We start from the raw sequence: 27,399 nt of genomic DNA, 5'->3' as shown, positions 1-27,399 counted from the left end.
ATTAATGCTAGTGCTTTTATTAATAGAGAGAGTAAAAATTTTGAACACTGAAAACTCATTTAGTCAAGTGAAAAATCTACTCATCTGTCACTGAATATTAATTTTGCTTGCACTAGTGCCTGATGGAAACACTGGTCATTTTGACAGAGGCATGACCTTATAAGGTTAATGTTATACTTTAGACTCTCTGAAGAATGGTAGATTGGTTAATGAAGTTCATCAAAAGCTTAGAAAAACTGACATCATATAAGGACAATCACCTATTAGTCAAGAACCTATATAATGTTACCTTAAGTTGAATTCTGTTTCTGTCATAGTGGTCAATGAATATCAGTCTGAGAGTTCTAAAAAGTTCTACACAAAGGACAAAATAAAGTTGCTGAATTTCATAGTTTTGCAGAAAGAATTCAAATCACCTACGAAAATGACAAGCCTTGCCTGACTACTACATACTAAGAACAACAGGATTAGCTTTATATATATTTAGTAGTGTTTATATGGAGCACTTAAGAGCAAGGAGACCATAGGCCAAATAATTCATTCTTCACATACAGTGCTGATCACCAGGGCCATGTCTGTGTGAATGGCTGGAGATCAACTGTAAGTCAATGTATGCCTATTTTGGTCTAAAAAGAGATGATCAATGTGACAAGGTGCCCAAGCTAATTCTAACAGGTTGTTTTATCTAGGGCATCATGAACTGTTAGTGTGCTTATGTGGCATTCAGAGCAATACTTTTTACGTCTGTCGAGCTGTAGCAATGTAGACAGTAGGACCCGGAGTCCTTGTACATCTGAATGGGGAGAGATGCTGCCTGAGCAATTTATTTTTTTCAGATTTTAGTAGTATGTCAATGCATCTCATGCTGACAAACCGGAATATTTTTCTCAAAATATAATTCTAGTTTATCTCACAGTGAAATTGAAAATATCCTGCTTACTGTGAAGTGAAAATTCAGGGAAGCTGTTGATGACAGGCAGCTAAAGGAACTCTGCTGCCAGTTTCTTAGTTAAAAGTCCAACCAACATATTCTCCTGTAAAATCTCAAAACATTTTTCTGTATTACATAGAGAACTTTGGGTATTAAGAGCAGCAAAAAATGCTGCCACCTGTTAAATGAGGAAAACACCTCTGACTGTAGGACAGTCAGAGCAGGACACCCTAAGAAAGGCCAACAGTGGCATACTGCCAGCTACACCCGTGACTCCAACATTCCCGTTCTGGACCTGGTAAGCAAAGGGGGAGACGATTTTCAAAACCTTTGTTTCAAAATGGAAATATTCTTCTAACGTTATATCTGCTTTATGTATGCAGTATTCTGTTACTTACTGGCGATTATAATAGGAAATCTTTTAATTAAGAACTTCATTAGTTCACCTTTAACTGCCAATCACCAGATAATTGGCCCTTTGCTAAGAGGCACTGCAGCTCAGGTATGCTAAAATGACTGTTTCTCAGAATAACTTACTGAAAGTAAGTTATTTTTGGAACTCATTTATAAGAGAACTTAATTAACTATTCTAGATCATTAGGGATACTGCATTGCTTTTTTCAATCCCCTGACAGGTTCCTCCAGTTATACTAATTCATCATCATTATTTTCAACTTTCTAGGCAGAAAAGGGTGAAAAAGAAACACTGAGCCATTGCAGGCCTTCTGCACAAACTAGCCAGTACTACCCCAAGATGAAAGGCAGCTTTGGTGGATTTTGTTGTGTGAGCTGCTGTGGCAGTATAGCAGAATGTCTTGGGGCAAGCAGTTTGAGAGATGGTGCACTGTCTTTTGTCCACTGTCATATGGCAGAACTTTTTAACAACAGTGACACTACACAAGAGTTATTCCATTAGGTGAATGAAAGCAAACAGATTTTCTCATAGAATATATTTCACATAATTTGAAAACAGCATCCTTTTGGGTAAAATGCAAATTTGTTTTGAAACCCCACTTTATTAATTCAATTTTGATAGATTTCCTGAATTCTGGGACCCAAATGCCACTTTTTTATTTGTGCAAATAACTACTGATGTCTTCATCAAGTACCAGCAAATATTCCAGTTGCACTAGTAAATGAAGCAGACCTTGGTCCTACAGTACTGTATTTAACTTCTACTTCAAACAAGTCTGACTTGTAAGCGGAAATTTGGTTTTTTTGGAAGCTGTAAAACTGAATGCAATAGAACCATCTCTCCAAAGCCCAGCTACATGGTATCAACAATAGATTAATAATAACAGACCTTTTTGGAAATGCAGGATTTCAGAATTACTCTTTGCAGATCTTCTAGAAGATCTTTACAAGTCTTTGAGTATTTGTTCTAATGCTATCTGATTACAGCCACAGACTATATGGCCTCTCCATTTTACAAAGCAGTAGAATAATCTGTGTACATGATTTTTACTTTCCATGTATCATTGCTAAGTATTGCAAATAAGCATATTCTAGTCAAATGATTCTTTTTTGTGACAATAAAAAAGTAAATATGTATCATTCAAACCCAGAAAATATAGAGGTGATGTATCACAAAATTACCTTCCTCTTTTTTTTATTTTCTGGGCAATAAATCAAATAACTTTGTTCTGCCTTTTTTTATAATTCCTCAGAGGTCTGGTTATTTTCTACTAGTTCATGTACTATGCAGTATTGTTTCATTAGTTTTAGTAATCTCTGCTAAAAATCTCTCTTCTAGTTCAGAACAGGTCTCCATTACCTTTATGAGCTAAAAAGAGAAGTCCCAAACCCTAAAAAAATTCCTGGGTTTCATCAGAATTTCACATCTAAGACACCCTCCTTTAGATCACCTAGGATGTTTTGAAGAGCAGAGAAAGCTTTTAAAAATTTACATATTATGTCATCATCAATAAACTAGTAGGAAACTCAAACGACCTGTAAGCAATTCCAAGGCAAGTCAAATATTCAGTTTCATAATGCCAGCCCGTGATGGCCAAAGTATGAACTGAAGATTTTTTTTAATGTATGTTTTTTGCAATTATTCCAACACAGAAAAATATATTTTGTGCTTACTATCTCTTCACAACTACTTAGCAAATAAGTTTTATATTAATTGTCATTCCTTAACTTTTGAAAAGTGTATTTAGGAAGGCATCATCACCTTCATATCTGCCCATAATTATTCATTCCTATTTTACAGTGATTTACTGTATAAATCATGTGCTGACTAAAATTATCTTAAAAAAAAAAAAGTGGCTTTTCAAGCTGTTTCATGAGCTGTACATAAAAAAACCCCAAACTTATATACTTGTTTCACTATGCATTTATTTTGGAACATTTATCACTATAACAAAGTGGTTTTTTTAGAATGCTTTCTTCCATCTTATCTTTTCCTGGGAACTTCATACTCAGCACCCTCTATGCAAGGAACTGATGTAAAGCCTGAGTGGTAGAGATTGGTATATAGCATTGTATAATACCATGTTACAGGGGACTGCTAAGTTAGCACTCGCAATGCATAAAGCATTTATCCCAGCCTGGAGGGACAAAGCCTTCTGTGGTACCTGCAGCGTTTGCTGCCACTAAATTCAGCAAGAACAATGAACGGGCATTCCTGGTCACTGCAGGTGGCAGGCTGGCACTTCAGGGAGCGGGGCAGCCCCGAGGCTCCCTCTGAGGCACTGTGCTGGTCCCGCTGACCCTGCACACCGGGCTCCAGCCAGGGTGGGCAACCAAGCGCGCTCCAGTGGCTTCTTGCCACGTTTTAGTCTCACAGGCCCTAGGAACCAAAGCCCGGAGAGCGGCGGGCGCTTAGACTGCTGCTTGAAACTCTGCCACAATACCAACAGCAATGCCTTTATCTGCTGATACGGGACTACTATAAGTTAGTCTAGCAATAAAGTTTCTTCGAGAGAACTAACTCACATGTTTCTTCTGTGACATGGAGGAAATAAACTTGTGTGTTAGGTGTCGAAGGACTGGGCACCTGGGTAAGCTTGTGACTTAGCTTGCAAACCTACAGGGGTGACGGTCATGTGCCTCATGGCGGGATTGCTCAGAAAATTGGCCCGAACCAGGGATCAGATGAGGAGATCCGATTTCCGGTCTGCAGCAGCTCAACCCGAGCATGCAGATGAACATTTTGTGCTCGCCTGCGAGCGGAGAGCAGAGAGGCAGCCTGGTCAGCTCCGCTGTTCAACCTCCTCGCTGCCGCAATCACTGCTCCGCGGCGACTTGTAAAGCCCCGCAGCAACTCCTGCCCTGCCAGCGAGCCCTGCTGGCCTCCCTGCCCCGGGCCGCGGTGGAGTTGCGACTATGCCCTACAGTACCCCCGCCGAGCATCCCAAGGGGAAGGGGCAGTCTCCTTCGGTCGGCCCTGCTCCCTAGGCAGCAGTCACTTGGAGCAGGTCCGTGGTTCTTCACTGAAAGACAGAAGGCAATAGACAGGCACGGGGAAGCGGCAGAAGGGTGATGCCCTCAAACGTGCGGCCCGGGCCTGCCAGCGCGGCCGCCCGGCCCTCCATAGGCGCCCAGCGCTCTGCCTCCGCGGCCGCACCCTCTTCCCGTCCGGCCCCGGGCCGCCCCCGGGCCGCGCCGCCCCGGCCAGCGCGCAGCACCGCTGCGGAGGCAGCGCACCTCCCCGTGCACGGGGGCCGGCGGCACGCCGAGCCTCGGTCTGTGCAGGCAGTCTGCCGGCCTGCCCCGGGAGGAGGGCCCGTCGAAGGGAGGCGGCCAAGCGGTAGCGGTAGCAACGGAGGAGCCGGCGGCGTGCGCAGCCCAGGGTGGCTGTGCGACCGGGCTCCTTCCCCGCTGCGCTTGCCGGCGGTCGCCCACCTCCCTATCACTGTTACCGCCCCCGGCCTGCGAGCAACATGAGAGTAGTGGCTTTGATCAGGTAACGCGCAGACGGAGAGCCTATGTGAGCAAGCGAGGGGCGTCTCGCAGGCGGAGAAAGGGCGCGGGGAGAAGCCCTGCCCGCCCGGGGGTCGCGCTCCACCCAGCGCCACCCGGAGACCCGCCCGACCTTTTCCGCTCGGCCTTCCCGCCCATGTGTTTCCTGCTGCCTCCTTTTCTCTGGCCTGGCGACTCGTTCCCAGCCGGCTGCTGGCTCTGCCCGTGGCCCTTGGAGTGCCCACCGGCGAGTGGCGCGGCGGGCCGGTCCCTGCCTGCGCGCAGGGAGAGACTGCGACAGTTTCTTCTCTAGTTCTTCCCGTGTTAAGGAATTATTCAAGAATAACCGCTGTCTTTTTAAAATTAAACAAGCAAAAAACAAACCACCCCCACAACCAACCAACACACCCCCACCCCCTCAGCTAAAACAATACCTACAGTTATTTGCCCTAGTCGCTTGCTCTCCGATATCCCGGTCTGCCGGGTTCTGCCGCCTGCAGCGCGGCGAGAGCCGGAGCCGCCCGGGCCGCCGGCAGCGCCTTCGCTGGGGGCGCAGCGCGTGGGCCGCACGTCCTGCTCTAAAAAGAGGGTTCTGCTCATTTGCAGTTCAATATGCAGGTGCTTTTGTTTTCCAAGTATCTTAAGCTCTTTCAGGATAGATTTCCTGGACTCTTAATGACAGATTTTTGTAGTGTGTTTTTTGCGAGAGATTAAATTTTGCCAGTTTTAAAGTGATGAAGCTATCGTTTCAATCGTTGGACACAGCCGTGTCTGCCAAGGGTTACTGTGTTTGCTGTTTGCCATCTTTCCCGCCCCCCCTCCCCCCAATGCCATCCCACGTTTTTTGTAAGTTTCTTTGTTAGTTTCTGCAGTTCTTGTAATTTTTTTTTTTTAACTAAAATTTTCTAATGTGTTTTTCTTGAAGAAACAATTGTTAATTAAAAAAGACCAAGCTAGGAAACCTCTGAATGGAAAAGAATTGTGTAGATGTGAGCTGTGTATTTTTATTTTTGGGTGCAGTAGCTATTAATTAAGCCAAAACATTTAATGAATTAAATTCTTTCAGGAATGTCTAATATCAAATCTTGTTGAAAATGGGGTTTGGCCACCATAACTGCAAATCATTCCAAACCTCATGCAAAGGAGAAAATACAGGAAAAGTTGTCTGTTTTTCTAGATTTGCTCAAATATGGTGTAGGGAAAATCAGCTTCAATTTTTAAATTTTATTTTATAGATAAGACTTTGTCTTTCAGGATTATTTACTTTGATATTATCAAAGCAGAGGAATGTGTTAAAAGGCAGGATGGAATAAAATCCTATAAACAGGTTTCTAACACAATTGCTATTTTAATGGTCTATTTTACAAGGATGGATTTAGTTTCAGTAATAGTTTTAAGAAGAGTTTTAAAGAGACATCAAAGTGTCTGAAGTCTTTGTAACAGAGCTAGCCAAAGATCAGAGGGGGAAAAAGTATTTGAAAAGTGCTTCTTACTTTTGCAAAGGTCAGGATTATGTATGAAACTACTTTAACCTGTTTTTTTTCCTTGTAGAATGTTGGCCACACTAAAAGTTGATAGTCTTGTTTTAAGGTGGTATTTATGGGGTAAACCCTGCATTTTGTTTTGTGCTAAATCATAGACATTTAAAAGCCAGTCTTCAACCTGAAATATGGTGTTTTTCAACTCTTTAAAATTCTTCTAGATTTTTCTTGACTGCAAGTGATTATACTTGTCTATAGAAAGGAATTTTGCTCAGAAACTCAGAAATCTTTTATAGGTTCATATCTTCACGGTTACCCAAGTTTTTTTTCTTCTGGTATTTTGTTTATAAGCCTGCCTTTTAACATACTTGCAGAACCCTGACTGGCCTCACTTTGGAGCTTTCTACAAAAAAGCCTTGTGATTTTTTTTTTCTATGCTGGGAATTGAGAGGGGTCTCCAGGCTATCTCAGTACTTGTCATCATCTCCTTTCTGTGGACTGTTCTGAGTCCACCTTCCTCCCATGGACATGGGCTGTCTGGTTTCATTGGTCTTAACCATATTGTGTTTTACATTTAGTTTGGAAGGCTTGTGGGTGGGCACCATTTAGTTTGTTTCTTGGTACTGGTAGTTTTTTGGGCTATGGTAAATAATACAGAAAATAAATAACAGGACAGTAGCATGTGATTCAGTGAGCACAGATTTCCACCTACAAACTAGTGGGCCAATGTAAGCAATATGAATATCAATATGAATCTTAAAATGTCTTTGTGTATATATACATACACATAAATTAATTGAAAGGATGAATAGATTTATTCCAGTGACATTTTAATTTTTGATTTCAATTTTTAAAAAATATTAAAATGCTGTAAACAGCATAGGCAATTATTTATTGTCATACAATTATTTTTCTGAAGTGCTGTTTGTAGCTGAAATCAGAACTAGTGGGAGACTTTTATTTTTTTAGCATTAAGTCATTCAGAAAGAAAAGAGTCTTTGTCTCATTACTCTGTTAAGCCTGGAAATTCAAATTATGAAGCTATCAAGAACAGTGTCCAAAATTAATGACTGTATGATTTTGAATTTTTTTTTTTTTGCATCTGTATATAGGTTAAAAGGAAGTTGCTGGTATGCATTACAAGAATGTTAAGTAGAGATGGACCCTCAAAGTAGGAATCTAACATATTTATATTTACTTTTTAGCACTGAAACAGAAGCAACTGCTTTATGAAAATCTGTTAAGTACAAAAGGATGCCACGTTTGACACTATTTCTACTTCAGGTTTGAATTACACAACAAACTAAAGACAGCACACAGAATTTTTGCATGGATAAAAGCAGAGATTGAGGGGAATAGCTAAAGGGTTTCATTCCTCTAGGGCATTTTCAAGCTCTTGCATAGAGGGCTAGATCAAAGGGAGAGCTTAAAGCTGGAAATTCTGAAGAAGTTTGTTTCAAAATCACAGAATCATTTAGTTTGGAAAAGACCTCCAAGATTATCAAGTTCAACATTTGACTGATCACCACCTGTCAATTAGACCAGAGCATCAGGTGCCACGTCCAGTCATTTCTTGAACATCACCATGGGTGGTAACTGCACTCCCTCCCTGGGCAGCCCATTCAAATGCTTGACAACCCTTCCCATGAATAAACTCTTCCCGATGTCCAACTTGAATTTCCCCTGGTGCAGCTTGAGGCCATTTCCTCTTGTTCTTCACTTGTTTTCTGGGTGAAGAGGCCAAGCCCCACCTTGCTCCAACTCCCTTTCAGGTAGAAATAGTAATAGTGTGACCACAAGGAACACAACGGTCTATCGTAGCAAGGACTGTTTGTACTCTATGTTCTTCTGTGCATGTCTCAGTGATTCTAAAACAAAAGCAAGTTTTACAGAGCTTGTATAGATCTCTGTTGCAGTTCCTGCCATGGTTTTGGTGCCTTTGCATTTAAAGAAGCTGCATAGAATCTCCACCTGCAGTTGTACTTCGAAGGCCATGAGTCTGAACATGGATCTTTTAAGTAGTGTGTATTCTAGAGCACTTTTATTGTAGGTTGTGATGTTTATTTTTCTATTGATTAAAATCCATAGAGATAACTTTTCAGTAATATCAAGAAAACATGATTCTTTCCTCACTGATAGCAGAAAAGGTTCCTGTAGATCTGCAACTAATGTCAAGATTAATTGTATTCTCTGTGTTGGTCTCAAACAAGAGTATGGTTATGTTGCTTTTATATTTTTTTACTAGCATTAATAATTTTTATTTGCAGTGAAATGCAGTAAAAAAATCCTATGTTCTACGTGGTGTCAACTGAAACTACTGTAATAATTAAAGTTTTTGAGAATGGCAAGTATGTTCAAAATGTTGAAGGTTTAGGCAACATATCCCGTGAAGGAGAAATGCTATTCCTGACATAGGATCAATGAAGTTGGAGAAGACCTCTAAGGTATTGAGTCCAGCCATTAACCTAACACTGCCAAGTCCACCACTAAAATGTGTCCCTAGGTATCACGTCTGCATGACAGACCTAATTTAAAAGGATTACTAATGCTGGCAACTCACTGGAGCAGATTTTGGTGTTTTGATCCAAATTAACTAGTAATGAGTACAGAGTAATTCATCTCTGGAATAAAAGACAGTCTTTGAAGAGATTCCCGTGGCAGTGTCTCTTCTTCATGTAACCTCTCAGATTAATAGTAAGATACAAAACTCTCTATGTGCTTTATGCTTACTGTATTTAGGCACTATACATAGGTAGTAAATGTATGGTGAAATCATTCTTTTCTACTGTTACTATTCTACAACTCTTCATATTTCAAAACTTTATAAACAGCTCTTATTTTTGAACAGTTAATTAAAAGTTATAAGAGGCTAAAACTTTTATCTATACTTTTAATTGCCACTATTTTCTTTTCCTTACAGTGGTGGGAAGGACAGTTGTTACAATATGATGCAGTGCGTTGCTGCTGGTCATCAGATTGTTGCTCTAGCCAATTTAAGACCTGCTGAAAATACAGGTATGAAAGCCACATTTCTTACAGGAATTTTTTTAAAAATAGATTAGAAACAATGGAATCATAACCATATCTGAATTAAGTTCCTATATATGTTTTTTTTTTTCTGGTTTTGCATATTGAAGGCCAGTATAGAAACTTGGAAGAGGTAGAAAAAAGAAAATGCTATGAAGATGTATTAAATGTATTTTTCCTTAAAGGGAAAAAAAACCCACAAGAAGAGAAGATCAATTAAAAAAAGGCTTACACAATTTGAAAATGAGAATATTGATATCCTGGTGATAAACAAAGGGGTTGTGTGAGGTCAGTAGCACACATACTAAAATCTGATATATGATGTCATCAACCAAAGCTAGCACTGTACTTCTAGAAGTGCTCTAAACTGGTGCTAAACTAAATGCTGTAAACCATTCCAGCTGCCAAAAATGTGCCATTGTGCTGCTGCTCATCCATTTTTATCTTTGTGTGTCTTTCTCTATGATTCTTACCCAGCATCTGTGAACTGCATTGAGGAACTGATGTGGGTTGGAATTGACCTTGATGCAGATATTTTTCCAGCTTTTTTCCTTCCTTTTAGGCTGGAATGATTTTTTTGATCAGTTCCTCATGGGCTTCACTTAATTTCTATGAAAAAGGATGGGAGAAACTCAGGTAGTCAGTGTGAGGTGAGAGGGTGAGCTAAGTATTTGTATATTGGACTGATACACAAATTGAAGTGAGACAGAAAAAGCACGTGAGTTGTTTCCAGTCGGTAGGGGAGAGCGCTAAAGTATAAAGTATGTTAACTAGTTTCACTGTTCAACATACGTTAAGCAGTTAAGTATGGTAACTTTATAGTGGGAGGGTACACGGAAAGGGAAGGAAAAAGGGAGCTGCCATCACAAATGAGTCACGGGCAGAACGGGCAAATGCTGGGAGAGTATAGGAAAAATTTATTTTCTGGGTAGTTAGGACATAATAATCTCTAATCTTGTTGAAATATGTTGTCTTCAAACTAATTTATCCTCATCAGAAATGTAGAATATTGCCATTAAAATCATAAAATGCTCTCTTTAAGTGTGTAGTTGGAAATTTTATAGAAAGTTAATTGAGGTGCTTCAGGCAATAGTGGATTCTATGCCATTCTTTTTATTTTATCTTGTACCACTGTTGCCTGGAGAGTCTCAATTAATAAAGAAACTGTGTGTGCTAAGCAGAATATCACTTAAAGAGCTTGTCATGTTCATGTATGTTGAAATCACTGAAATTTCCTTTAAATCTACTCTTCTGGCCTAGGTTGGTTAGTTGTGATTAAGGGTTTGGATTTGCCTGTTTTGTGCAGAACCATATCTTTTGAGTGTCATCAAAGGTGACTGAGCTAATTCTTACATCACAAATTAGTTCTCTTGGTCAGTTACAGACCTTTTTCTTTGCAAGATGTGCTACACAGGTATACAGCAGAAGTGCTTGATGTCTCTATGTAAATGCAGAGAAGTACCAGTTACAAATAAGCATTAAAATAGTGAATTGCGTTAGCTTGTAATAAAGTGGAGATTTCTCCAATAATGATTTATTACTTTACCAGTCTGTTAGAAATATTATCTGAAAAAAAATATGTGTAAATGATTTCCCGTATATTTGAGATATAATTCTAATTTGTGATACCTGCATTTTTAGCTGTTTTTTCCTTATCTGCTGGCTACAAACTGCTTATAAGAAAATTCGGTTAATTTTTTTCTCATGGTTAAGGAAATAAGCTTTTTGCTTATTAAACAGAGTCAAAACATTATAGTGGTCTACTTTTATTCCACCTAAGCAGAGTTTGTCTCCTTTTGTGATGACCATGATAACAATTTTAATAGTTAAGTTTTTGTAAATTTTGGCAACCTATAGCTTGTTCTCAGTGTTGCAGTACATAACAAATTTCTTGATCTGAGTATGTTGAAATACATCTGTGTTTGTGCCTCTGACCTGTGTTCCTGTTAAAATCACAATGTGAATGGAAGCGGAATTGAATTGATAGGAGATTTTTTGGATGAAACAAGAAGAAGGAAAGGCACCACAATTTGCAAATAGGCAGCATGTTTGTGACAGATGTCTTCCTCTCCATACGTCTGTTGGGTGGAGAAATCTATTTTTTTCTCTCCATGTTTGTAGTGGTGTTGTCACCAAACATCTGTTTGTGAACTGAAAAATATTAACATTTAGATTTTCTCAGTACTTTGTAGTATTGTGATCTGTAATTGTTGCAACAATGTACCTAATATGGTTGTTTCTTAATTGTGGCAGGGCAGACTGATGAATTGGACAGCTATATGTATCAGACAGTAGGACACCACGCCATTGACCTATATGCTGATGCATTGGATTTGCCACTCTATCGTGGTTTTATAAAAGGTACCAGTGTAAATACTGGAAGAGTGTATACTGCATGCCAGGAAGATGAGGTTGAAGACCTTTACCAGCTCATGAAACTTGTTAAGGTATGCTGATTGAAAGCAATTATATAGTAGGGGATAATTATATTGCTTAATTAATTTATGAATTTAAGTAAATGATCCATTTAGGTATTTAAGGAAAACTTTTAGAAAAAAATTGAAGACTTTCACAGGTTTTATTTCTATTCCTTTTTTTATTCCTTGCACTGTAGATGTATGGTATAACTCTATTCCTTTTCCCCCATTGTAAATTACACTTATTAATCCTCATAGCCAAAACCTTTTTCCTATTTAATGAAAACACCTGTAACAGGAGCTTGGCATGTACAACAAAAAATATAATTGTGACAATCATCTATAAATAGAATATTTAGCTTATTTTGCACTTGTAATAATGTATCGCTTGATTACTGTAATGAGAGATCTTTTGGATTTTGTGCATTTATCAATGTGTGGGAAGTAATGTCTAGGTATTTCTATTTGAGTGCAGTTCTGATGTGTAAACCAGAATCTGTTACTTGTTTGTGTGTTGCATGTCATTCTCCAAGTATTACAGAATGTTTCACAATGATAGTTTTGATTCTGGTAGCCCTGTGATTATATTCTAATATATGACACCATAGCAATAACATATAACAATCCTTTTTAGCTATAAAATGAATTAAAGAGGCATGATGAGCCCACTTTCTAAGCCACTTAAAATTTATTCTCTGGTCTTTTTCAAAATCTTTCATATAGTATTTTATTTCTACCAATACTAAATTAGACCTCATTGAAAAAAATAGAAAACCTCCTGTTGACTCTAGAGGTTTTCTACAGTGTTTGAGTGAACATGCTGTGTCCATTCTAGCTAATTGTGTTGATTACTGCAGTGTGCAGTACTAAAACCAATACACTGTTCAGAAAATCATAACTGCTATTTTAAAGAAAGTAAATATGTGATTTTATTGATCAAACTGGTATAGACTACTTAATGAAACTTCAGATAAAGTTGTTTGTAGTCTTCCTGTCAGGTATTGAACATTTTCTAGCTCGCTTTCCTTCATTAAAATGAGGATTGAGATTCATGAACCTTAATACTTGAGGCTTTATTCTGTATTCAGTTAAAAAAAATCAAATTGCAGGTAAGACCTAAAAATGTGGTTTGAATGTAGAGTACTTCCTGACCCATCTTGGAATCAAATGTTGCATTTTGTAAACATTTTTGGCAAGGAAATTCTCTTCTTCTAATGTAAAATCAATATCATAGGCCTGTGTTGGCATATGAGACTACAGAACAGGAGAATAGTTCATGTAGGCAGTACAGCCTCTGGTTGTGCTGGGGAGGCTTAGGTTGGATATTAGGAAACTTTTCTTTACTGAAAGAGGTATCAAGAATTGGAACGGGCTGCTCGGGGAAATGGTTGACTCACTGTCTCTGGAGGCATTTAAAAGTTGTGTGGACTGGGTGCCTAGAGACATGGTTTAGTGGTGGACTTGGCAGTGTTAGGTTAATGGTTGGACTCAATTTCAAGGGCATTTTGCAACCTAAATGATTCTATGATTATGCTCTAGAGTGCTTCACAGAGGTTTTAAATGGAATGTGCATATCCTGCAATACAGGAATAAAAAGAAATATGATACAGCAGTTTTAAATTATTTTTGAACCATTATAGTATTAGAAATTAGAAGGGCTGGTATCTACTGTCTCTTAAAGCTGCATGCTAACAGCTTTCTGCTGCTGGGTAAGGTAATAAATTACTGATCAATTTAATTAAAAATGGGCAAATTAGTGGCAATTAACATGATACTTCCTCCACAGTTCTTGCTGTCTTTGGAGGAATGGATCCCTCACATAAATTAATGCTAGTGTTAAATCTTGACAACTTGTGCTTTGGAAGTTTGTACATGATAATTATAACTATAGCTGAAAGAGATGTTACCATGTTGTCTGGAACTAAATAACTGTTTATTTCCTGTATAGAAATATTAAGCCCACTATATGATATCTTCAGGTTATAAATATTAACAATATACTTCCATAATGTTAGACATTGTATAATGATGTCTTTACAGTGCAACCTAGCTATGAAATTCTGATACAAAAGTTTCAGTAAGTGTCTTGCATATTTTGATGAATAATTGCAAAATTATTAGGAGAAACAAACTACAGCAACTGTGGTATTTCAGTTTTAGAAGACTACTAAGTTTTTTTCTGTTTGGTGGCAATAATTTTGAAAGCTTCCTGCTTTTATTTTTTTTGTATTTTTTAATAACTACTGTTTAGCAGCTTTACTATTTAAGTCTTAATTGCTGAGGATTTTGCTTTAGGAGTTTTTTCCCCAGATGTTAATAGTTTTAAACAGAGAAGTCAATTTGCATTCTCTTGAAGGGAGGGGATGAATCCTGTGGAAGCCTTGTCAAAACCATCTTTGAGTGATTGTAATTTTAAAACACTGGTCAAATAACATAGCTCTTTTTTTCAGTCAAATGGTTTGGGGCAAGGACTACAGGAAAGGTGTGTCTAAATCAAAATCACATAGTGTACCTTACTTTGCATTGGCAAAGAATGCTTCTATTGCAAGTACTTATTTAATAAAAAAATAAAACAAAACACTTAAAAAAGAAACTGTATGAATTTGGAAGTATACAATGTTTTGAAAAACAGTGCTATGAGAACAAGATTTCTAAAGAATTAAATATTCCCTCACAGTTCTGCAAAACCCAGGACAACAGTCCTCTTCTAGTTCATGTGACTCAGTGAGTGATACTGACTGTCATTGACTGTAAAGCTATTAATTTTATTGTCACAAATCCAGGTGATTGATAGGTATAAAGGTAATTTATATCTATTTTTTAGTTGCCTAATGCCATGTTTTAGATTCTACATTCAGTACATATTGTGAAACATATCCAAGTACTTATATGATGTCTAAATATATCTTACTATGCAGTCTTCACCTGATAGTAGAATATTTACTTCATGAGACGTGTAAATCCTGAACTCTAAATAATTTATTCTCCTCTCAATGTTGCTGAATAAGGATTACTGATATCCTTGTTTGCCCATGTTTGTTACTGTCCGTATTGGAGATTTTCCTCGCCAAGCCTGTAAGCACTCGAGTTTCTTAGTTACCTGAATTATCTTTTAGGGGTTTTATAATGGCACTGTCTTTGAAATATGGTGAGAAACTGTATTTCTTTTCCTCTAGTGGCAGGAAAGACTGGAGCATGAAGGCATTTTTGTGAAACTTTCTTATGACATTTAAATTGAGACAATATTTAACTGTTTTGTCCTCTTTTGAATGTAATTATGGTCTTGTTCAAGTGATACAGTGATGTTTCATGCATGCACAAACAGAAGTGGTATTAGATGGGTTGAATGTTGGATTGTTTTCTGTATCTCATGGAACTATGGCTAAACTTTTGTTTAGAGCAGTGGTTGTAGCAGCTTCCAGACTAAACAGACCAATGCAGCATACTTTATTTTCAGCAGACAATTCTGTCCTCTTTCAAATTCTTTGCCTTATCTACTTCATAAGTCTTTGCCTTTTTTTGGTAAGTTTCCATTGCTGAAGTAATTTGTAGAATTCTTGAACTAGGTAAAAATGTCTTTCTTCTAGCTTTTCTTTTTCAAATTTTTGGTAACATGCTTAATTGCTTTTTTTTGAAATTACTATTTTAAAAATTGATAATTTTTATATTTTTTTATAGTTCCCCATGTTTATTACAAATCATGCAAATAGATTTTTACTGGATTTTCAGTTTCAACGTGTTATTTCTGTCAGAGGCCTTTTTGTTGTGCTCTTTCTGGATTTAGAACCTGCAAGCTTTCAAAAAATACGGAGTTCACTTGAAATAAATTTATATATTAGCTCTCAGGACTGAAGCAATATTAATTACGAAATCATCCATTGATCATCAGCTAAAAAAATAACTAATAATGTTGGATATATATGATGTATGAAACATTTGAATAACAGCCTTTGGTTGGTTATGGCGGTTTCATTTCATCAGTGATGTGGAATGGAAGGAAAGGAGATATATTTTCTAAAATATCGTTGCATTTTGGAACAATGATCTTACAATGATCAGTTACTAAGAATAAGTAGCATTTTTTAGTTACAGAAATAAAGAGCTTAATAATGCAATGTGACTCCTGTATTTAATAATTACTTTTTAAGAAGAGGATCATCATTTTTTAAATGGTCCAAGTCTGATGTTTAGTGAAGACAGAAAGTGTTCCTTTGTGAGAGTTAAAATTGCAGTAGCAATGCCATTTTAGATGTTACTTAAGATATTTTATCTCAGACAAAATACTTGAGCTGTGTGGGTTCAGGTGGAGTAGAAGTAACTTAGGTCCTATCAGTATTCAGTGAAACTCCCTGAGTTTTCTTCAGAAACAGTTCTTCAGGGTTTAAGATGAATGGATGAAATATAAGGTTATTTTGTGGCCTTCAGATAGGGAACCTAAAACTTTCAGTTCCTTGATACTGCTAATACTCTTTCATGCTAGGGAAGTGGTCTTTCTTTTACCCTTCTCTAGAATTTAGCTGCGTGGGCAATGGGTGAAATGAGTTCTCAGATTCAGTGTGATTGCTGACTTTCTGTGACTTCTGTACAAAGATTTAGGTACTCTTACCAGGAAAAATACATTAATAAATGTAATACAGTATTCTGTCGCAGCATTGCTTCATTGTCTTCTGTTACAAGACTCCTAAAAGAAACTGAAAAGTATATAGGAATAATCACTTGGTTTTTAGATGTGTGGTATACATGGCTTCAGTTGTAGTATGTACATGATAAAGACTAGTAGTGTACGCTTAAATCATACAAATAAGATTCACAGAATTTCTTCGGAGTCTTAAAGAGGCCAAATAATTATTAGTTGTGGAATCCTGATTGACTTGAAGAATCTGTAATCTGAGGTCCTCAGCATGCTCTTCACCAAATTATTTTTGGTAAAAGTAAAAAGTAGGTACCTTTCTCCTCTCACTTAAGGGATTCAGAGAGTTCAGAGGCATGCAGAAGAGTTCTGTTCTAGTATCTCCCATGTTTTCATTGAAGAAAATCTGGTCTTTTCCTGTTATGATTTTAATTATTTGTAGATACATGGATTAATACCTCAGAGTTGTATTTCTCAATATTTTGAAGAAAGATTAAATTATACAAAGAGATACTTTTCTTTATACTGAATTTCCAAAATAATCACTCCTCCACATTTTTTTTTTGCCTACATTGTGATTATTGCAAATCACTGTGCCCTTGATATATTGATAAGATTATCTTTATATCTAATTCAACAGTTCAAATTCAGAATTTCTGTATGGCAAGTGAAATTATAGCATAAGTATTGAAAAAAATTGTAAAAAATCTTCAATGCCCAGTTGAGGGGAACCATGGTAGATAAAACAATCAAAGTTATTGGTTGGGCCCTTTAGTAGTCGTGTAGATTTAATGAACATTTGGAGACCACCTCTCCTAGCACAGTTCTTTTTGTATTAAAACATGCAAGTTAAATGGGAACTTTCAGAAATTGTATGAAGTGGTTGCCTATACTGACAAGAAATAAATAAGTGTGCTTCTTGATAAAGTAAGATTTTTTTGAGAGAGAAAATATTTGCTGTGTTTTTTATAGACTTGATTCCTCCACCTTTTATAATGAGTAAATTTTTATCTGCAAGGATTTGAATTGTCACTTTACCCTCATTGTGTTAAATGATTAAATTTTTTAATCAATGTGTTATTTTTTCTTTTAATTAATTCTGGATTGGAGTTCCATAGCTTCATCCACCTCAGGAATGACTGTTGTCATTAGCAGTGAATAAAAATGTGAATGAAGGGAAGAGAGTAAGAGGTAATTGCATACTTGGGAGTGATTTAAGCAGTGTAAAAATAATTATGTATCTTGTTTCATTCAAAACACAGGGTTTATTTAGTTGTTGTGGGGGGGTTGTATGAATTTTAAAAATATATAGGAACGAGGAAATTTTTTTAATCGATAGGATGCGTGAAATTCTGTGTGTCTCATCTGACCAGTTCAGGCAGGGTCAGGATTTTAATTTTTTTTTTCCTTAGAAGGGGATCTTTGGCAATGTCTTTAAGGTAGTTTCTTACTGTGAGAAGTGTTGAGCTTTATGTAAACAAAAAAGTCACTGTATTTCTCACTGTTAGGTGCGTGGAGTTGTTTCCACTCACTCCATCTTGTTGTGTTAATACTGAATAAGTAGAGACAGTCAGGCTAGTGGTGAAAGATGGTAAGCAACCCTGAGGGCTTGTTCTGGTCAGCTTGAAACCTCTGATTGCCAGGTTTTCCTAATTTCCCATTTCCAGGGCATCTCTAGTGTGACCTTGCCTGCTGAATATGGTGTTCTGGGTTGCAAGATTCTCACATGCATTTGGGAATGGGCAGCCAGGCATTGTTTACAGGACGCCAAATGAACCGTGCACTCGCAGCAAGTTTGATAAACACACATTTCCTCCTTTTATCAGTAAGATTGCAGTATGTGAAGTATGAGTTTCCAGTTTTGCTCATTCCCTTCAGACCTTTTCCTGTTTAAAAACTGAATCTCACTAATTGGATGATGATACATCCTTAGATTTTGTTTTGCCTTCTTTGTTATTGTTGTTTTGAATTCAACTTACTGGTCACTGACATTTATTTCAGTGCCTACCTTGACCAGGTTTGATAGACTTTCAGATAAAAGCTTTCCATTTGTTCAGCACAGAAAGGGTTCATCCCTATAAATGTAAAGTGAATGCTAATTAACAGTAATGACTTCTAATCACTTGGCTTTTATACTCCTTTAGGAGCACATCTATTATCCAATGCAGTTAAGTGAAATGCTTGTATATGAATCAACAATGCTGTATTTCTTCTCACAGCTATTGCTCATAATCAAGCTTTGAATAAATTACGATAGTAAAATTGGTTTTAATGTGTTCTATTGCATAGGGAGAAAGGAACCTTAAATATCTTGTTAAATATCTTGAATATTTAGAGAGTTATCTAGTAACATTTTGGCATTCATTATTGTAGTTAAATGGGAAAATGCATTAAGATGTTTAAGTCAATTTTGTAAACATTATCAAAACTTTTTTCATCATTTGAATTGTATTTAAGTGATGTGCATAGACGCAACAGTCTCCGATGCAGCCCCATTTGTATCCAATTGCGCGTCTCTAGGAATGCATGCCAATTTCTGCCTTCAAATGCAGTTAAGTTTTACATAGAAGGAACATGTTTTATGCCTTGAGAACTTCACCTAGTGTCATAGAGTGTATGTAGTAGGTTAATAAACATGTATGCATTTCTTTTATCAATACTCTGTTTCTAACAAACTGTTAGGTTTTTTTCATGTGCAAACTGCCTGTCTGCCTGCAATCATATACACTGAAAAAATAGGTAGAAAATTAATACTAGTGAAATTCTTATCAACAGCTGGAAACAATAAAATAAGAGGAAACTTTATTTTAGCAAAACTTTGCCAGAAACAAAGCTGATGGAAAGAGATTACTAGACTGGTAGAATGTTAAGCAATTTTAAAGTAATTCTGGTTTAGGAACAGAATTAGGCTAAAGACATCATATATGAATTTGAAATTTAGCAAACTTTTCCACCTAGCATTGCATATACAGGGCCTGCTTCGAAGGCAGAAGTGGCAAAACCTGGATGAAACCCATTTCTGACAGGAACATTAATTTTTGTTTTATCTTCTGTTAATAAGTTGATTGAAACAATTACTGAAATCACTTAGAAGTTCTAGGTCTCAGTGTCTGTGAGGGAACTGAGGTCTGTCTTAGTCAATATATTTATGTTGTCTGGTTTTGCAATTTCTAAAAAAAATTAGGTTTTCATTTTCTGTGGCAGTTTCCTTTCATGTAGTACATCTGTCTTTGCATGCTTAGAGACACAATTCTTTCACAGTTACCATCACAGTTCTTATGGATGTGGATATGAGTGAGTATCCACAGGCACCGTCTGTGGTTTTGATTTTGTTTGTTTTGTTCATTCATTCACATAGCTTTAGACAATTTTCTGGTATGTTTCATTTCCTTGAGCATCTTTTCTGTTAACATTTATTGTTTGGTTTATTACAAAATCATTGCCTAACCTAATTTCAAATTACCTTCCATGTAGTGCTCTTTAAATGTGAGTTTGAGCCAGTGTTCATAAAAGTCCTGTGTTTTTTTGCTGTAGTACTACAAAACATGCTGCTTGTGGGTTTTGCCACCACAATGCGGAAAAAGAGTAACACCTTTCTTCTCTGAAGTCTCATTAAATTATTGATACTATCCATATCTTAGTTCAGTACTTCTGTTTCATAATTCACATCTTAATAATGCTTTTAAAATATAAAAATGAAAAATGCAAAAAACATTAATTGTTCTGTACTGTTCTGTAGCTGGCTGTTTTGTATTATTTGCAATTCTTATTAGGCAGTGCTAAAATACATTTCAAAATTTATTACATTAAAAAACATAATTAAGGTTATTTGTAATAAAATGAGATCAAAGACAGGCAGACTTTCATGTAAACTAACAGTAAAACATTTATCAAATTTCTTTTCTTAAATATTTGTATCTCTGAAGCCCATTTGTTGTATAAAAATAATTTTTCATAGATTTACTAAAGTATTTATGCTGACTTATTTAACATACTTTCCCCTTTCATATGAATGTCAAGCCTACAGCAATTTCAGGGTTACATTATTTTCAGCTGTACTCTTGCTGGTTTTGATTGGTATATTTAAACATACTTCTTCTGGAAAGGGTGGGATTTGATTTAATTTAATTTAATATTGCACCAATGTTACTGCTTTCAAAATATAAATGATTGATTTGTGAGTGTCATGAAAAGAAATAAAACAGAACTGGCCTTTTACACTATGAAAGGACTGTATAATGTGAAGATACTCTTTCTGATGATAAATTCTGCCTGTGGAAGAATTGCATAACACTCATCACTCATTTTCATATTGATTATGAGTGGGATTCCAGTAATAGGTTGCTGTTTGCAAAGGATAAGGCGGCACTATGATTAGTTACCTTTTCCACAGAAAGCACTACAAAGGAAAATGCCAAATGTGTGCACTGCAGTATTCCTATCAGCCTGACAGTCTGTTATGTGAACTTTTCTTTCAGTCCATTTTCCTTCAGAAATACAGCTTCTATGTTTTTTGCCTTATTATTGTTTTAGGTTTAGTGCGTTTGCATGCTCTCCTAACTCCGGATTCTTTCTTTAGTCAGTTATTTATTTTCCTGACAATCTTCTATACTTGGGCCCTATCACCATTGTAACTCTTAAAAACTGATACAACAGTGCCCTCTGTAGTTTCTCCCTACATGGTTACTACCTGCAACTGGTTTTGAGCATTTAGGTAAAGAACAGGATGTTTAGACTTATTTTTAGCTCAAAGAAAAGCCCCTTTTTTCTTAAGGAAAGATTCTGATTTTTCATTGACTGTTTCATATGCAAGCAAGGGAACAAAAGAGGCTGTTCTGACTAACCTTCCAGGTTTATAAGATCTTCTGTCATTATCTAGTGCAAATCTGATATTTTATGAGGCATTCATTCAAGGCAGTCGTTAAAATGTCTGGATGGGATTTTCTGAGTTTTGTAGGCTTTCCTGAAGCTTTTGTTTGAAGTGGACAAAATAATTTTAAATTTACTTCCTTTGTGCTTGCTATTTCTCCTAATTTAGATCTTACATGATCTGCCAGGGACTAAAGACATGCTTGCCAGCAATGCACCTAAGCTTTATTAATGATGTTGTTTTAATTCACACAGTGACTGAAGTAATTGTTGTTCATTAGCATTGATTTGTCTCCAAAACTCATTTACAATTTAGATTTCTCTTTTAACTCATTGTAGCCTAATATGCAAATAACTTTTTAGTCTGTGTTTTCTGCAGAACTTGTTGGACAGGTTCAGTATTGAACACACATGATCCCTGCATTCTCATACGTGCACATTCACACCCATGAGCTGCCATTTAAATATTATAAACTGCAATAAAAAAGAATGACCTTTTAAAAAATAAATGCTTTAACTACAATTAGTTGCTTCTGTAACAGCATCATAAAAGTCACTCTGTAAAAAGTCAAATGGCTTACTTTATGATGGGGAGTGTTAATGTACATGTAGAACACACTCTTAATGGACTTCCATGAAATGAAATTCATAAGTCATTGCAGTAAATTATAGTTAATGATGTAACCATAGATGGCTATTCAAAACATTCCTGTATCTAATGATTTGTGTAAAGCACATGACTGACCACATGCTTCAGTTCATTTGGAACAGTAGTAGATGGATAAATGCATGAGCTTTCTACTTTTGAAGACTTTTTTTAATGTGTAACACACGGTGAGAATTTTGGTGGAGTAAATAATACATCACAAACCACTTGCAATATTTGAGATATGGCAATAAATGATGAGGAGGACTAATTTAATATTAAATTTGGAGGTGAGATCCTTCAGAAGTGTAGTGTGTAGAAGCTTTGATTTTTTTTGTCTATTTTATGTGTAATCACTAGCCTGTAGTCATATGTCTACTTTTTGCCACAAGATATTTTTATACTGAAATGTTACTGGAGGAAGCATCTATTATGTCATAATGTGCAGTGACTAATCCAGAAAATAGCCTGTATTTACTATATTATATCCAGTAATATAATGAAATTTCAGAAGTAGAAAAGTTACCCATGTTACCTGAGTAAAGCGATTATTACTGTACTGGCAGAAAAGTAATGTGGTCAAGTAGTTTTACAATAAAGATAATTTTATTAAAATTACTTTCTTTCCCTCTAAATTTAACAGAAACTTTGAATCAAGCTTAATTCTTGCACCAATTGCATAATTATTGTTAGTCTTAAATATTGGGGCAGGGTAGAGATAATTTTTGTTAATCAGCTTCTTTATTCATCGGAAGAGTCTTATGGTAAAACAAGTGATGTTTTTTTAAAAACAGTATAGCCAAACCATGGATTTTTTAAAATTCTAAAGTGATTTTGAAGTTTACTTCATGAAGGAAGGATAGAAATGAGTATTAGGAAAAAATAGACAATATAAATTTCTACTTTAAATTGGTACTTTGGGATTATTTTTATGTTTTTAATGGAACTTCATCACAGTTCACTCTTTTGAAATAAATGTGTCTTACAATATGTCTGTCAATGGGAATTTTGCATGGAAAATGAATTTTTCATTAAAATACTATTTTAATTAAGAAAACAAATACAGGTGATTTGTTATAAGTATGATCTGATTAGCAGTGATAGAAGGTTTTAGTTTTAAACTGTAACCTTTGAGATAGATGTTTTCAATTTGGAAAAATGAATAAAGTGTGTTTTATTGCAATGAAACTTGCCAATTAAGATTCAGCATAATTAAAATAGTGATAAATATCGATTACAATACTGGAGGCAATGCATTAAAGCTTTTCTGTCTACTGAGACCTGACATAATTTACCAAAACTGGGCAAAGAAGTGTCAAAGCAGCCAGTGCAGATGCTTATAGGAAATGTCATGTTTAGTCCACATACTTTTATGTTTTTACTTAAAATGTTGATGAGTTTACCCCATTCTATAATCATTACCTCTAGCTAAAGTACCATGCTTCTTTTCATTTAGTTGGATTATGTGATCTGTGTCTGAAATCTTTAATAGAGTATATGTTTAAGGAAAATCTATAGTTGAAAGTACTTGTTTTCAAATAACTTGCCTAAGATCATTAAATAAATTTCAAATGTCCTTTCATAAAATCTAAGGTGTTGGAGAGTAGTTGAGAGTATTTCTGAAGATTGTCTTAATTTTCATTTTTGGTATTTCTTTAATTTTGAAATACCAAAAAATGTGAAGACTGAATGTTGGGTATATATTTTATACATTATATATATATATATAAATATGTATTTCAATTTTCTTGGTTAACAGTTGTCTACACAGTGACACTAGCTACATGAGGAAAAACAACTATGGCAATCTAAATTGGAACTTTATTTGACATAGCAAAAGAAATATTGACTTTTCTTACTGGAGACATTTATGAGACTTTTTTATGACCCTAGGGCATATTATTATGCCTTTAGGATGATATTTAAATTTTAAGACTTCCTTTTTTTTTAGGGTATTCTTTTTAAGACTTTTTTTATTTTACTTTTAAGACATTCTTTCTCTTGAACTTGATCACATGAGAGAATCTTTGATGACATAATATTTTTAAAGGAAAACATTAGTATTTAGCCTTTACTTGGTTACTCGATTGCCTGTTTTTATAACCGCCAGAAATATAGATAATATCCTCCCAAAATATAGATAAAATTACAGTGAAGTGACAGTAGATACTGAAGAGTTAGGAACTGAAAACAACACTTTTTCTTTGAAATATTATCTTACAGACCTGTTTGTTCTACATTCCTTAGGCATTTTGCTTTGCTCTCTTCTGTATTATCCACAGCCCCCGTTTTTATTTCATAGTGTACTTTTGGTATGTAGAACAGTGATACCATTGTATTTCTTGAAGGTGCAGTTCAGTACAGAATATATCATCCATGAGGTACATTAAACTAACTGGCTTTGTTTTCTTGGCTTTTTTCAACTTCTGTGTTCCCTGACCAATGTATCAGGATTAATCTATATAGATATATTATGTTTTGTAGATCTTGAGTTTAAATTGTAAGGTTTATGGTTTTAGAGAGCTAGATACTGTTGGTTTATAATTACTGGAGTTAATTTATTAAACTTTCTTGTTCATATAGTCATGTTTCATTGTTCTACAGTTAGCCCAGTATTTTTTTTTTCTTTCACGTGCCCTAACTGTCTTTAGACTGCTGCAGATTTCCAGTAAATTTGGTGGTTTTGTGCTACAATAACCCTTTTGACCACCTTCAGGATTACCCTTATCCTTTGGAGACCAGTCCTGTGTTCTCTGAAACTCTGTCAGTCATTATTTATTACCCACTTGTCATTGTGACTTATTCATTGCTTACATCACCATTCTCAAACATATTGCTTTACAGAAATGGTGAACAGTGTGGTGAAGGCAAGATCAATAAATGCTTTCAAAGGAAGATTTACCCTGAGACTTAGAGCTTCTTTTTAATACTAAATCTGTGCTATTAGTTCTGAGATGGTTTTAATAACTTGACATCAAGTACCCTGTTTCTCAAAATGGAGAGATGCTATTGCGTTAACTAACTTTTGTGGAGCAGGAGGACTTTGGCAATTAAGTTTTATAGTATAAAACTTTCTAATTGTCAATACTTTGTGTATTTTCCTGAATGCTTATCTTGTAAGCTTGAAAATACGCAGTTTCATCCCCTAAGAAAAAGTGATAAAACATTTATATAAGAAATGCTTGAAAATATTTTTTTGAGTTTTAGTGATACTGTTTTTGTAACTGCACAAAGAGAGGAGAGGGCTTATTTGAAATCATCAGTTGGAAAAAAAAACTTCTACTTCTCCCCATGTCTATTTTAATTGTTCTGAGAGCTTCATGACCCATGCTGTTTTGCTAAAGCATCCAATTTCATATTATATGGTTATTCTTGACAGTCTAGTAAAACGTAGTTGCTCCAGAAAACTAATTGAGTATATATAATACTAAATTTATTGTATAAGTTGCAGATAATTAGACTTCTGTATTTCATCAAAGCAATATATCATGTTAAAAATAGTAATAAGATATTTAAATATATAGGAAATTCAAAAGCAAGAGCTTCCTTGCTTCCAGGCTTGTTTTCAGTTAGTCGACAGGCATGCTGATATGTGGCAAGCATTGTTAAACTCCTTTTTCTGAGACGTTTCCTTTCCCTTACTTCTAAAGTCTCTTAACATTTTTTCTCTGCTCCACTTAACATTCTGTGAGCTATGTGATGTGCTAAGAGGATAACACAATTACAACCTGTTTGTAAAACACCTTAACTGAAGAAATGAATAAATTGTATTTAAGTGATAAAAGATTGCATAGGAAAGTCTCTTCTCATCCTGCTCTCCATTCTCTCTTTCAGCTAAATTGCAGTTTTTTCATAATGTAGCAGTCATGTTTTCTGTTTTTATACATATATTATGCCTTTTATTGCATTTTTTAAAAGGATGCCTAAAAATTTCTATTGAAGAACTGATATTTTCTTACATAGAAGTTTTTCTCAAAGCTGATCATTGGATTTTAAGTTTTCTTGATTCCTCTTCGGTGGAAATTATTATCATTTACAGTTTTCCACTCAAACTGAAAGCTCACAGAATCCATCCAGATTTAGTTTTCTCATCAAGCTTTTTTTTTCTTCTTTGTACAGGAAAGGTTCTGTCCACATTGAATTAGAATACAAGTTTTCACTTCCTTAGTTGTATGATTGTATCTGTATGAGGCAAGGGTCATCTCGAATGCCTAACTTCTTATTCCAGTGAAGTGTAGGACTCATCCATCTCTTTGGTCATTTTGGTTATGTTTCAGTGCTCGGTCTGTTTGACAGGAGGTTGCACGGTTGTTTGTATGGACCTTCAACACATGTGAAGTGCATTTATATGTTATTAATTTGTTAATTGTGTCTTGTTACAAACTCTTGACTGAGGCCACACTTGCAAGTCTCATGTTATTTTGATACTTAGTTGAAATGAGGTAAGGATCCTTGACCTCTTCCTCCCAAGTATATAAGTACAGTGGAATAGTGTGATGGTATGCAGTGTAAACAGAAAGCACTGGTTTAAAACATTGAGACCATGAACAATTCTAATTTGAAAAAATGACATTTGTCAATAAAATAACAATTCAGGTTGGAAGACTAATATACTATTTTGCTTCTGCTATAATAGACAAAAGTATTTGTGGGAAGACTACACTTACTCTGAAATTGCTAAGTGAGCTCAGTTTGCCCATTGTGCAAATGTGTGCTCTGAGAAGTGGAAAGGGACTGAAACCTTGATGAATGTGAATGCCTCTGAACTTGTACCATTTCTAATGTCCTTGTTCCTGTCTGGCTGTTTTGGGGTTTTTTTTCTCACTTTAAATTGTCTTTTTGTATTACTCAGTTTGTATGGGTCTAGACTGAGAGACGGTGCCTTTACTGGTAGATTCTTTGATTAAGAAAATACTTCTGCTTTTATTAAATAGCTATTTTCCTTTTCCTCTGATCTTTTCACTGCAGTCCATACTCACTTTTACCAAGGGCACAGGTCATGATAAGTACTATTTGCAGTTTTAGACATCTCAGTCCTCTGAAACTTCAATTTCTGTATTAAAAAAAAGACATCCCATAATAAACAATTGTAGCATCTCAATTAGAGAAGGTGCATATGACGCAAGATAAAATTTCTGCATATAACTGCGGCGTTGGGTTTTTCCCTGCCCCGGTCCCAGGCAGCTGGGGGTGTCCGGCTGGCACGCTGCTTCTCAGTGAGACCAGGGCCGCTGTGTGTGCGGAGCTCTAGGGCTGAGCCTCCACGTCGGTCTGCCGCTTCTGTAGCCACACGCTGAGGTGAGATAAAGGGTGAGAGAGAAGGCGCACTCTGCCCGCGTGGCTGAGAACTGTTTATTCCCCGCGTGGCTGCAGCAGTGGACAAAGCAGCTGTTCCCAGGTGCACACGCAGGCAAAATGGCAGCTGGGACACAGGGAGCATGGGGTTAAATAGGGGTGGGCAGACAGGGGCGGAAGCCCCCCTCGCCCAATGG

The 27,399-nt window shown here is 36.2% G+C and overlaps 1 protein-coding gene across 4 annotated transcripts in view; it reads left to right on the top strand.

The window, feature by feature from the left end:
* The first annotated feature begins 4,522 nt into the window (after positions 1-4,522).
* Positions 4,523-27,399, top strand: part of DPH6 (diphthamine biosynthesis 6) — a 201,321-nt gene continuing 178,444 nt past the window's right edge. For 2 of the 4 annotated variants that reach the window (XR_010999964.1, XM_068193022.1), the window contains exons 1-3: positions 4,523-4,841; positions 9,239-9,333; positions 11,599-11,792. Coding sequence is in view for 3 of the 4 variants with exons in the window: in XM_068193022.1 (XP_068049123.1) it covers positions 4,819-4,841; positions 9,239-9,333; positions 11,599-11,792 (312 nt within the window). In the remaining variant the exon portion in view is untranslated. Of the gene's footprint in view, positions 4,842-9,238; positions 9,334-9,907; positions 9,996-11,598; positions 11,793-27,399 lie in introns of those variants that run through there. The other 2 variants (XM_068193023.1, XM_068193024.1) reach the window with 2 other exon arrangements.

This window comes from Anomalospiza imberbis, chromosome 6 (genome assembly GCF_031753505.1).
Source record: "Anomalospiza imberbis isolate Cuckoo-Finch-1a 21T00152 chromosome 6, ASM3175350v1, whole genome shotgun sequence".
NCBI classification, from domain to species: Eukaryota; Metazoa; Chordata; class Aves; order Passeriformes; family Viduidae; genus Anomalospiza; species Anomalospiza imberbis.
Note: the sequence above shows the minus strand (reverse complement) of the source record. Positions and strands in the feature narration are given on the sequence as shown.